General features: G+C 38.1%; 1 protein-coding gene across 4 annotated transcripts in view; it reads right to left on the bottom strand.

Moving 5' to 3' along the window:
• Window positions 1–1114: 1114 nt before the first annotated feature.
• Window positions 1115–13328, bottom strand: part of LOC139759781 (uncharacterized) — a 93502-nt gene continuing 81288 nt past the window's right edge. For 3 of the 4 annotated variants that reach the window (XM_071682233.1, XM_071682232.1, XM_071682231.1), the window contains 3 exons: window positions 9423–9539; window positions 6041–6229; window positions 1397–1598 (listed from right to left, as the gene is read on the bottom strand). In XM_071682233.1, the coding sequence (XP_071538334.1) occupies window positions 1548–1598; window positions 6041–6229; window positions 9423–9539 (357 nt within the window). In that variant the 3' untranslated portion in view covers window positions 1397–1547. Of the gene's footprint in view, window positions 1599–6040; window positions 6230–9422; window positions 9540–13328 lie in introns of all 4 variants that reach the window. The other variant, XM_071682234.1, reaches the window with a different exon arrangement.

Consider the following 13328-nt stretch of genomic DNA (forward strand, 5'->3'; position numbering starts at 1 on the left):
ATATACCACAACACACCAGTTTACTCCATCCCATGAACACCTTTCTCCCTCCTGAATGTTTAGGCCCCAGTGGGGCACCTGCAGGCCTTTTTCACTTCATGCTTTCATCTCCTTCTATGTCTTCTCTTTTTCCATACTTTCTCTACCTCTGCCATATAGATCCTCATTGTCGGTCTTTCACTCACCTTTTCCATATGTCCAAACCATATCAATATACCCTAAATAGATCTCTGTCACTGCACTGAATAGTACACTGTCATTACACTGTCATTCCTTTATAACCAACCCTCATTTGAAAAAAAAAAAGTTCATGCATGTGGTTAATGAAAAGTTATCTTGATAAAGCTGCATCATCTTTAGTGGACAGAAAGGAGTATAATGTTGTTAAGGGACCTTCACTCAAAGGTATCCATCATTTCCTTGTTCCTGATGGGGGATCAGCCTCAAAGCTATTTGAAGCCCATAAAAGTAGTCCTTGGGTTGAATAATTAATAAAATTAATTACATATTTTTCATATTTGTTACCATTTCCTTCCACAACAAAGAAGTGTTAGGAGAAAAAATATTTACTCTAGCTGTAATACATAAATGCACCAAAATCAGAGCTCGCATCCATAGTCAAATCCCACTTACCATTTCATGGTTTCATATGCTCTGGTTCAGCCCACTGACAGCATGTTTCCCCCTGTAAACTACAATACTCTATCTCGTGCATGCCTCTCACCCTTGTAAATACATAGGCCCATTTGACTAAAAGCCTCTTTCAATCCATTCTTTCATCTTCAGAGTCTCACCATTCCCCTCGCTCTCTCCAATTTTGACATGTATTTCCTCTTAGTCAATCTCTCTAAGTTCATCTTCTATGTCCAAACCATTTAAGCCCTCTCAATAATATTCTTGTAACCATATTCCCAGGTCACACATTAGTTAGAAAATTACCTTGACTCTACTTAAATGTGTTACTGATATGACCAGTGGACTTTCACTAATAGTGAGTGCACCTGCAGAGATGTCATTGGCAGTAAATACATCATGGATTTTATGAGCTTGTAATTTACTTTATTTCTGTCCAGTTACTTTGGAAATAAGTGAAGGCATTAACTGAGGTACCCCATGCATGCTACTTTTTTATTTCTTAAGCTGAAATTAATGTGACTTAAGATTTATGAGCAAACTATGCTGTCCTAGAGGAACTTTTCACAGTTGAATACTTTCCTGTTTCTTTCTAACAGTAAATTCAGTTCAAGTTATGCACTTGAAAAAGTCAATACTAATTTGATTTAAAAGAACGAAACAGTCTTTTAAATTTTCCTAGAAGTTTTTTGTCACTGCAAAACTGTCCTTCATTTTCATATTCATCTTGAAATGTCTTTAAAGGAGACAATTTGAACAAATTATACAGAATGAAAATCTAAACATTTAAATGTTTCATTATGTGGTCTTGTTTTACACAAAAGAAACATTCTTAACAATAAACTGAGCAAAGCATCAAAAGGGTTACAAAAATGATAAAACTGCCCTCAGGCCACATAAAGAATGCTGTAGTGCTACTTATTGTAGCTAAAAGGTGGTGCATTGAACTGCATTTGTCCATTACCCTGCAAAGAAAATAAGAGGCATTAAAATACCTGCATGTTAAAGGCAAACACATATTCAGATTCTAGAGATATTTACAACACAGAAAAAGGAAAAGATTATAATATTGTTCAATGTAATTTGGGAGCATAATTCCTTTCAAATGGCAGTGCTCCACCAGAGATTTTTAGGATAAAGACCTTAGAAACTTTTTAACATTTCTACAAAGTTTCTTTGCAAAACAAGCATGCATGAAGTAATTAAAAAACAATTCTAGTGTAAACCAAAAAAGTGCAAATATCAAAACAAGTTCAACCCAGGGAAATGGACATCTCTGCCCTTTGCAGCATCCAAGGTTGGATTGGAGACCTCATTTCTATAAAATCAACAACAAAAGATGCATGGCTTTCAGCCCTTGATTTTTTTTTTCTTTTTTTTTCTTGCTTTGTCGCTGTCTCCCGTGTTTGCAAGGTAGCGCAAGGAAACAGACGAAAGAAATGGCCCAACCCACCCCCATACACATGTATATACATACGTACACACACGCAAATATACATACCTACACAGCTTTCCATGGTTTACCCCAGACGCTTCACATGCCCTGATTCAATCCACTGACAGGACGTCAACCCCGGTACACCACATCGATCCAATTCACTCTATTCCTTGCCCTCCTTTCACCCTCCTGCATGTTCAGGCCCCGTCACACAAAATCCTTTTCACTCCATCTTTCCACCTCCAATTTGGTCTCCCACTTTTCCTCGTTCCCTCCACCTCCGACACATATATCCTCTTGGTCAATCTTTCCTCACTCATTCTCTCCATGTGCCCAAACCATTTCAAAACACCCTCTTCTGCTCTCTCAACCATGCTCTTTTTATTTCCACACATCTCTCTTACCTTTACGTTACTTACTCGATCAAACCACCTCACACCACACATTGTCCTCAAACATCTCATTTCCAGCACATCCATCCTCCTGCGCACAACTCTATCCATAGCCCACGCCTCGCAACCATACAACATTGTTGGAACCACTATTCCTTCAAACATACCCATTTTTGCTTTCCGAGATAATGTTCTCGACTTCCACACATTCTTCAAGGCTCCCAGAATTTTCGCCCCCTCCCTCACCCTATGATCCACTTCCGCTTCCATGGTTCCATCTGCTGCCAGATCCACTCCCAGATATCTAAAACACTTTACTTCCTCCAGTTTCTCTCCATTCAAACTTACCTCCCAATTGACTTGACCCTCAACCCTACTGTACCTAATAACCTTGCTCTTATTCACATTTACTCTTAACTTTCTTCTTTCACACACTTTACCAAACTCAGTCACCAGCTTCTGCAGTTTCTCACATGAATCAGCCACCAGCGCTGTATCATCAGCGAACAACAACTGACTCACTTCCCAAGCTCTCTCATCCCCAACAGACTTCATACTTGCCCCTCTTTCCAAAACTCTTGCATTCACCTCCCTAACAACCCCATCCATAAACAAATTAAACAACCATGGAGACATCACACATCCCTGCCTCAAACCTACATTCACTGAGAACCAATCACTTTCCTCTATTCCTACACATTCACATGCCTTACATCCTCGATAAAAACTTTTCACTGCTTCTAACAACTTGCCTCCCACACCATATATTCTTAATACCTTCCACAGAGCATCTCTATCAACTCTATCATATGCCTTCTCCAGATCCATAAATGCTACATACAAATCCATTTGCTTTTCTAAGTATTTCTCACATACATTCTTCATGAAAATGGACATGAAGTAGAAAAATAGACAGACAGACTGATATACAGATAATCAAAATAGTTTGTATCAAAACGAATACCAAAAGGAAGACTTTTGAGTATCAATAAACCTTCTCTCTGAGACAGTGCTCTGCAAGTTATGAAAGCATGCCCAGAAAGGAAGAGAAGGTTAGAAAAAACTTCTGAATCAAGAGAACAGTATGGCTATCCTGTAGCAAATTAGTAATTTTCTGTCTAAAAGGTGGTAAGCTATCTACGGTACTACGTCTTCATGGATATTTTGATGTGTATGGATATTGTTTCTCTTAACAAAACCCATCCTTATGATCTAAAGAATAGAAGCTCCACATCAAAATCAAAGTGTCCATCCAATCCATGAAAGAAGTCAGAGGATCTGTTTAAGGAATAGTCCTTTAAAGATCCCTCATATCTATCCACTAGACTTAGGAGTTGAGAAGATTTTGGGGTGAAGCTTTCTTCAGGTCTCTAATTAATGCTAAGGAAGCTTTTTTTTTTTTCCTTGAGGATTACCTCTTTTTGGCCTGCAACCTCACTATGTAATTGCACTCAGTTTCAAAACTGAACTTTCCTAATGGGCTATAGTCAATGTCAAAGACCTTGTAACCTGGGCCTGATCCATTGAAATTTTTTTTTCTTTTTTTGGGGGCCATCTAAAACACCAACCTATTCCAATCCAAAGGGAATCACTTTGAAATGCCATACCTGTACTTGGTTTCCTATTCTAAAGGCCAAGAACTCCTTCTGGGGTGAACTGGAATATAACAGTAATCTTTAAGGTCCAAAATAATTTTCCATTTGCTTAACCAAAAAACAATGGACAGTCTCTTTTCTACATTCTTACCTTGCCCACATCTTTCTGCATGGAACATAAATGTTTGATGGCTAGGTTCACACTCTCTAGTGAAGTCTATGTTGATAGAATCCTCCTTTAGATGGGGAGAAGTACTTTAAGACAAAGATTAGATATATCACTAGAGAGACTCATTAAGCTTTCCTGAACAAAAACAAAGGATGATGAGCCTTTTAACAGTGACTGGGATAAAAGACTTCATTTGCCATTCAATTTGGCTAGCTCTGGGAAGGGATGAAACAGTTTAAAAGGGAACTGGATCTTTCTTTCCTAAATGGACAATTCTGAAGAAAATCCAAAATAAAGAGAGCATTCTCATAGAATAAAGAAAATCACAGAATATGGCAAAGGAAAGGGTCTAAAGGTTTTGATCTAATGATGTCTTCTGATTCCTCAACCATATGGAACACCTAAGAACTATTATAAATGTCTTCCAAAAGAAAAAATCAAAAGTTCAGGTGACTAGAAAAGAAAAAGTGATTCAAAATCAATACGATTGGTAAATTTGGTTATTTCTCAGATATTATCGAAGAAAATTGACATCGTCAAATTTTTATGAAGGCTTGCTTTGCATAAATCAAAATGCATATTTAGAAAGCAACTGAATCCAAGCTTCCCAAGTGCAGATGTCTAAGTTATAACATCAGGCAATAATTTGAGCTCCTCGAGATTTTCTTGGATTAGTTAAAGGCTCTTGTTCCTTGGAATGGAAAATGGAAACTTTTTCCCACTGATACAGCTAAGAATTGTGGATCTTTGGTTAAAACTTGTTGAAGAGGTTCAGGTTCCCCACAATTACTACTTCTGTGAGGATGAAGTGACTTCAATGTTTAGGAATCAGCTTTGTTAGAGGACTTGTAAGGACTTCCTTTTGCTTCAGGGCAAAAACACTCCTGGATGCCTGAAGGTGTCATATCCAAATGTTCTGATATCTGGGTGAGCGGAGAATTAAGTCTGTAATCTATCTGGATGAGATTTGTGGTTCTAAACCCAAACATCTGTATTTATTGTAATAAGTCCAGTTAAGAGACAATGCCACTCTTCTGTTATTCATTCTTAATATAGTGCAAACTTGTGATGTGCCTAGCATATTGAGGCGAGATCTATCTATCTATATCTTTGATGCCCGTGCCCTTTGGGAACTTCCTTGAGAGGGTGGCCATGGCAAAAAGAGTCTCTATAACTGCTGAACTCCAGTGCTAGTTCATAGCCTTTAGTTACTCATCCCTAACAGGCCAATGGCAGAGGACAACACTAGTGCAGTGTTTTCAGAGGCTCCTACCTAATGTTCCTACCAACTATGTCTATCTAATATTCCTGCCTAATGTTACAACCTACTACTTCTACCTACTACTTCTATCTAATGCTCGCAGCTAATGCTCCTACCAATTACTCCTACCTAATGCTCACAGCTAATGCTCCCACCTACTACTTCTACCTAATGTTTTTAACTAAAGCTCTAGTCTGACATTTCCTCCTACTACTTTTATCTATTGCTTCTACCATTTTGCCAAAAGGCAAGGCTAGTTCAAAATACTCACCACAGGAAAATCTAGAGATGTAAAGAATGAGTTTTGTGAATTAAAAGTTGTGAATATTATTTGTTAAGGTCCATGTGTGGGTGAGGCAGAAAGAAAAGACAGTTACCTGGGTCAAAGGAGTGCAACTTGACAGTCACTGAAGTGCAGGCACACTATGCAGCAATAATCCTCCCAATATTGACCTAGGTGGGTTGTACCAGTAATATACCTCCCCGGTATATCGAAAAAATATAATTAAAGGTAAAAAATACAACAACAATAAAACTACATGAGCAACTCACCAATGGGAAATTAGGTGCACCTGTTGGTGGGTTGAAATTTTGCGGTGGATAATTGATAGCACCTGCTGGGTTGTATGGTGGTCTTGCATCATTCTGTGGTTGGCATGGTTCACAGTTAGCTGGTTCTGGTTGTGCTGTGTTCTGAAGTGCTTTCATTATGTTGAATTTGATATTTGCCTCATGTATTAGCTGTTGGAGAGTTATATAATTAGAAAGACATATAAAAATACAGAGGTATAAGTAAATATAAACATCACTAGATTAACCTTTACAAGGTGTTAAAGCATGCCTGGGAACCCTTTGCCTGAGAGAAGACACTGTAGCAAATGGACCTATGGGAGATGAAGAGAGCCACAGATAGGGTAGGTGAGGTGATGATGGTTGTGGGTACAATCAATAATGTGTGGGAAGAGAGGTCACTATCACAGAGTAAAAAAGATATAAGTATGTGTGATCCCACTGGTGATGCATGCAGGTGAGGGACCTAGTATGGAAGAGGGTGAAAGTGTTGGAAATGTTATGTCTGAGGACAATATGTGGTTTGAGGAGGGTTGATAACATCAGAAAGAGCTGTGGTAATAAGAAGAGAATGGTTGAGAGAGATGAAAAGGGTATGCTGAAATGGTTTGGATATACAGAGAGGATGAGAAAAGAAAAGTGACATGACTAAGAGGGGTTTTCATGTTGGAAGTTAGGGTAACAAGAAAGGGGGGAAAACCATGGAGGAGGTGGGAAAATGGAATGAAAGATGCTTTGAGATACTGGAGCTTGAACATGCAGAAGGGTGTGAGGTATGCATACAATAAGGTGAATCCAATAGATGTGATATATAAGAGGTAATGTACTCTCAATGGGCTGAACCAGGGTATGTGAAGTGGTCAGATGAAAACCACAGAAAGATCTGTGGGGCCTGGTTGTGGATAGGGGGCTCTGGTTTCAGTGCATAATAAATGACAGCTAAAGAGTGGACATGAGTGAATGAGGCTGTCTCTTTGTATGTTCTTGGTGCTACCATGCAAACACGAGAAACAGCAAAGGTATGAAAAGAATTTAAAAAATAATTACAATAAGAATTCATTTCATACTTGACTGCCATTTTCCATGTCAGCGAGGCAGTGCCAGGAACGGAAGAAGAAAGGCCACATCCGCTCACAAGCATTCTCGAGCTGTCAAGTGTAATGAACCAAAACCACAGCTCCCTATCCACATTTGGGCTCCACAGAACTTTCCATGTTTTATCCTGGATGTTTCACATGCCCTGGTTCAGTCCACTGACAACACATCGACCCTAGTAAACAGCAACGCTCCAATTCACTCTATCCCATGCACATCTTTGAGGCCCAGTGCTCAAAATCTTTTTCACTCCTAGATCTTGTTCCCTCCACTACTGACATATATCCTTTTTGTCAAACTTAACTCATTCATTCTCTTCATATTTCCAAACCATTTCACAATAATAATAATAATAATAATAATAATAATAATAATAATATATATATATATCGAGGATGTAAGGCATGTGTACGTGTAGGAAGAGAGGAAAGTGATTGGTTCTCAGTGATTGTAGGTTTGCGGCAGGGGTGTGTGATGTCTCCATGGTTGTTTAATTTGTTTATGGATGGGGTTGTTAGGGAGGTGAATGCAAGAGTTTTGGAAAGAGGGGCAAGTATGAAGTCTGTTGTGGATGAGAGAGCTTGGGGAGTGAGTCAGTTGTTGTTCGCTGATGATACAGCGCTGGTGGCTGATTCATGTGAGAAACTGCAGAAGCTGGTGACTGAGTTTGGTAAAGTTTGTGAAAGAAGAAAGTTAAGAGTAAATGTGAATAAGAGCAAGGTTATTAGGTACGGTAGGGTTGAGGGTCAAGTCAATTGGGAGGTAAGTTTGAATGGAGAAAAACTGGAGGAAGTAAAGTGTTTTAGATATCTGGGAGTGGATCTGGCAGCGGATGGAACCATGGAAGCGGAAGTGAATGATAGGGTGGGGAAGGGGGCGAAAATCCTGGGAGCCTTGAAGAATGTGTGGAAGTCGAGAACATTATCTCGGAAAGCAAAAATGGGTATGTTTGAAGGAATAGTGGTTCCAACAATGTTGTATGGTTGCGAGGCGTGGGCTATGGATAGAGTTGTGCGCAGGGGGGGTGGGTGTGCTGGAAATGAGATGTGTGAGGACAATGTGTGGTGTGAGGTGGTTTGATCGAGTAAGTAATGTAAGGGTAAGAGAGATGTGTGGAAATAAAAAGAGCGTGGTTGAGAGAGCAGAAGAGGGTGTTTTGAAATGATTTGGGCACATGGAGAGAATGAGTGAGGAAAGATTGACCAAGAGGATATATGTGTCGGAGGTGGAGGGAACGAGAAGTGGGAGACCAAATTGGAGGTGGAAAGATGGAGTGAAAAAGATTTTGAGTGATCGGGGCCTGAACATGCAGGAGGGTGAAAGGCGGGCAAGGAATAGAGTGAATTGGATCGACGTGGTGTACCGGGGTTGACGTGCTGTCAGTGGATTGAATCAGGGCATGTGAAGCGTCTGGGGTAAACCATGGAAAGCTGTGTGGGGCCTGGATGTGGAAAGGGAGCTGTGGTTTCGGGCATTATTGCATGACAGCTAGAGACTGAGTGTGAACGAATGAGGCCTTTGTTGTCTTTTCCTAGCGCTACCCCGCACACATGAGGGGGGAGGGGGATGGTATTCCATGTGTGGCGAGGTGGCGATGGGAATGAATAAAGGCAGACAGTGTGAATTGTGTGCATGGGTATATATGTATGTGTCTGTGTGTGTATATATATATGTGTACATTGAGATATATAGGTATGTATATTTGCGTGTGTGGACGTGTGTGTATATACATGTGTATGGGGGTGGGTTGGGCCATTTCTTTCGTCTGTTTCCTTGCGCTACCTCGCAAACGCGGGAGACAGCGACAAAGCAAAATAAAATAATATATAAAAATAATAATAATAATAATAACAACAATAATAATATATAAAAACATGAAACATAAAGGTATCTAAACATGAAAAACTTGAAAACATCACCTCAAAAAAGATTAAATATATAAATTTCTTGAATTGAAATACTTTGGTAATTTGTACATGCATGAATTCAAACTCAAAAAGCTTATCCTGAAAGCCATATATGAGCCACTGTTAACTAAGGTAAAGACTTCCTTTACAGTAAAATGGATATTAAGGTTAACAATATTGCAAGAATTCAGGCTCTTTTGTACACCATACAATCAAGCCAAAATACACAAGTAAAAGTATCTACCCTATTCATATAACTATCTATCTATATCTTTGATGCTTGTTCCCTTTGAGAACTCCCTCAAAGGAGTGCCCATGGCAAAAAGAGACTCCACAACTGGTGAACTATGAAATATACTTACCAGAACAGCATTGGGATCTCCTATCTTTTGGTGGTACTCTTTCAGAGATTTCATTAGCACTGAGATAACATCTGAGGCAAGTTTTGCATCATTCTCACTCTTCACACAGCAGTCAGCCTAGTGAAGATAATTGTATTAACATAAAGCTCATAAGTATATTTGAAGTACTAAATTAGGTAAAATGAGAAAAAATGACAGCCATCTTTTAATACACATGTAATTTTAACAATTAATTTCAATTATCAAATTTCTGCTTAAATTTGATTCATACTTTGCAAGGACCCCTCCTTTGCTTTAGAAAAACGTAACCCCTCATCAACTTTGGCACATTTAATAATTTTTTACAAAATCAGTTTTGAGAGAGATGAAATTCCTCTTTGCTTAATGGTGTGATGGAATAGAAATGATTTAAGCCTCTTTTTAAACTGTTGTAATCTATGTTTGAAATTCCAAGTGGAAGGGAGAAAACAGAAAATATTAGACAACCAACCAGCTTATACAGTCATTCTGGAACCACATGGTAAAACAGCATCACTTTTAATGATAATATGATTATACCATCCTCATTCCAGCTGTAAACACTCATTTGACTGAATTCCTGAGGGACTTTAAATTGAGTGGCAGGATGGGTGGGGAACATTCTAAATCCCATCACACACCAAAGCAGAAACAAGCCTCCATCAAAATTTATTTTTGCTCTTAGTGCAACTTAAGAAGGCTGATGCCTCAAACTAACTTAGCTGAGCTGCTAAAGGGTGGAGGCTATTCTAAGTACATTATACTACATAAAAGACCTCCAACATAAAGAAAAGAAAGTTTAACTGCTTAAGAGCTTGTAAAAATCCTAAGGAGAAAGGCAGTTATCCTGTCATATAAAAAAAAAAGGATTAAATAAACCCACTCCCCTTATTTTGACAGTACTGAGTGCTCAAAAAAGTAGTACTATCAAGTGCTCAGAAGAGTGAGAATATCAAACAAGAGATTACTACTGGAGAAAATTAAGTCAGAGTACTTAAGTTTCACCTTTCTTGACAATGATCACTAGGTAAGTGAACAAATTCTACTATGAACATTAATGTTCAGATGAGACAATAATGTTGCCCCTACTACCAAACAGAAGGGCAGAGGCAATATCTGGTCAAATAATGCAAAAAATCATACCCCTTATGATAAAATGCATTACAGAATTTCAGCTAACACAATCAATTTTTCAGTCTTCAGCATTATTATTATAAAGATCATAAATTTTTTTATTTCATTCAATGCTGTCTCAACTGGTGCACATTCCAATAAGAAAAAAAGTTCTTCATTTGAACACCTTATTCCTCAAATTTTTCTTCACTCACCTTATCACACCAAAACAAGCTTACTGACTTACAGCTAATTCTGAACGGCACTAAGAACAACTACTGATAAATACATATCAAGTTATGGCAAATTAAAGACTTTTCTTTGACTTGAAAATTCACAGTTAATGTATTAATAATCACATCAAACACATGCTTAATTCAAACGAGTTACCAACAAAACTTTAACATGTTACGGACAACTGATTAATATTTATATTCATATGAATCTGATTAACCCTTAAACAGCTGTATTTCCTCTCAGGCATATCCCCCCTAAAAAACAAAAATATCGTTTAAGAATATGCCTATATTATATTTTATGAAAGAAAATATCAAAAATGAGTATTCTTTCCTCTGTGTTGGTGTGGGAGGGTGCTGACTGGATAGAGGAGGGCCTGTGCCATGGATGCTTTCATGTATGTAATTTTACATTATTTCATTTTTTATGGGTGTGCTTTAATTCTGTATAATCCTAGTAACACTACCCGATTTAAGATAATTTTCCAATGCTTGATTTCATACTACACACATTTTAAAACTATTTTTACAAATCTTAAAATCTTTTATGTATACATGTTTTTTCATGCTTTTATTTCATTTACAAGAAAGAACCTTATTTACAAGAATAAATGAACAAAAAACTTTCTTTTCACTAATAACACAGAAACTATTTTTTTTTTTTAATCTTGAAACAAATTACGATGGTAAGTGTGCACACGACATCATGCTCAATGAAAAATATGCAGTCTCGTTGATGTTCTGTAAGTATCTTAGATGTATGATATTTTTCTAAGCTGAGGCAGTAGGCTCCTAGAGACATCTATGGATAAATAGGTGGAAGCAAACATCAGCTGGAATCTTAATCAGGCAAGAGGCAAGAAAAGTTAAATCATCATGTAACAAGGGGAGCAGTCTATAAGGACCATCAGATAATTATAGGAGTGGATTAAGGGTTAACTGACTGTTTTATTTTTCATTATTTTCTGAAGTATTAAAAGGGAGTCAGTGTTAACACATGGTACCTAACTGTGTACAATATTAACGTTCAATCTCTCATGAATATGTCATACTAATATACATCAAGGAAAATTATATTACAGAAAAAGAGCAAAATATACAAATCCAGAGTAAGATGATTAAATTCAGTTCCTTTTAAATGTTTAAAGGACACTGTCATCATTCACTGTCATGTGTCTGTCACAAACACTTACTCTCCATAAGATACAGATACACCATTACAGTACTCTGGTGCTGCTATCTGCACAATGGTTAGCATACTGTACTTTGTTTTCTTTCATGCCATTAGCATCACCAAACTTATCACTGGATCTTGAATGTGTGTTGGATGATGTTAGAGGGCAAAATAAACAGAAACACGATGGAGGAACCAAGGTAGTCAACCATCTTAGATTCAGAACAGAGCAGACAAAGAACTGTGAAGATGAGCAGAAGCCTGGGCTACAACAGCACTCAGACAACAGAGCAGCAATTTCCACAAATATGAGCATCATTCCACCAACCTCTTGCTTATGCTGAAGTATGAGAATTACTGAAGTATGAAATGCCAGAATACAAGTGTAAGAGTGCACTTACACAGCTACTCCTATAAACCAACAGGGTTACATTCCTGACAAACTGGTTGCTATGTGAAATGTTATGTGAGCAACTGGAACCCATTATATAGTGGGAGTTATGTTCCTGTGCACCACTTTCTACATGTAACTCTTCAGTAAAGTATACACATGCTACTTACCACAGAAGTACATCAGTTAGTTTACATGATATATAACCATTACACTACGACATTCCATCTGTTATCGACAGATGTTCAAAGTAGCCTAACAACAAACAGGAAAAAATATAACATATCATAGATGTTGAGAGAGAATGTAATCGCACCAAGAGGGCAGGAACCCAGATTTACAATGCAATACTGAAATCAATAAAAGAAACAATTTCTCTTGTAATAGCATTCCATATCTGATGTAAATAAGATTATTTTATCTGTTATTCATCTAAATAATGCTCTCTGGTTGTAAATGATATATATGTAAATAATGCACATACCATATGAAAGTTTGTATATGTAAATGATACATAAGGGAACAGGCATCTATGATGCCTGTTCCCTTCTGGAAGGGTGGCCATGGCAATAAAGCCTCCATAACTAGTGAACTCCAGTGCTGCTTCTTAGCCTTTAGTGCCTCACCCATAACAGGCCACTGGCAGAGGGCAAGTCTAGCACAGTGTTTGCAAAGGCTCCTACGTAACATTCCTACTGATTACTACTACCTAATGCTCCTGCATCTTCATACATCCTAATGTTTCTACCTAAATGTCCCTACCTACTACTAACTATTGCTCCCACCATTTTGCCAAATGGCAGGGCTAGCACAAAGGGCTCACAACAGGAAAATCTAGAGGTACAAAGAATGAGCTGCTTAAGTTAAGTGTTGTCTAGTGCTACGTGTGACAAGGAGAGATCATATGTTTGAGGACAGAATGGCAGTAGTCCACATGTGGGGGAGACAGAAAGAAAAAACAGCTACCTGGGTCA

Source organism: Panulirus ornatus, chromosome 34 (genome assembly GCF_036320965.1).
Source record: "Panulirus ornatus isolate Po-2019 chromosome 34, ASM3632096v1, whole genome shotgun sequence".
NCBI classification, from domain to species: domain Eukaryota; kingdom Metazoa; phylum Arthropoda; class Malacostraca; order Decapoda; family Palinuridae; genus Panulirus; species Panulirus ornatus.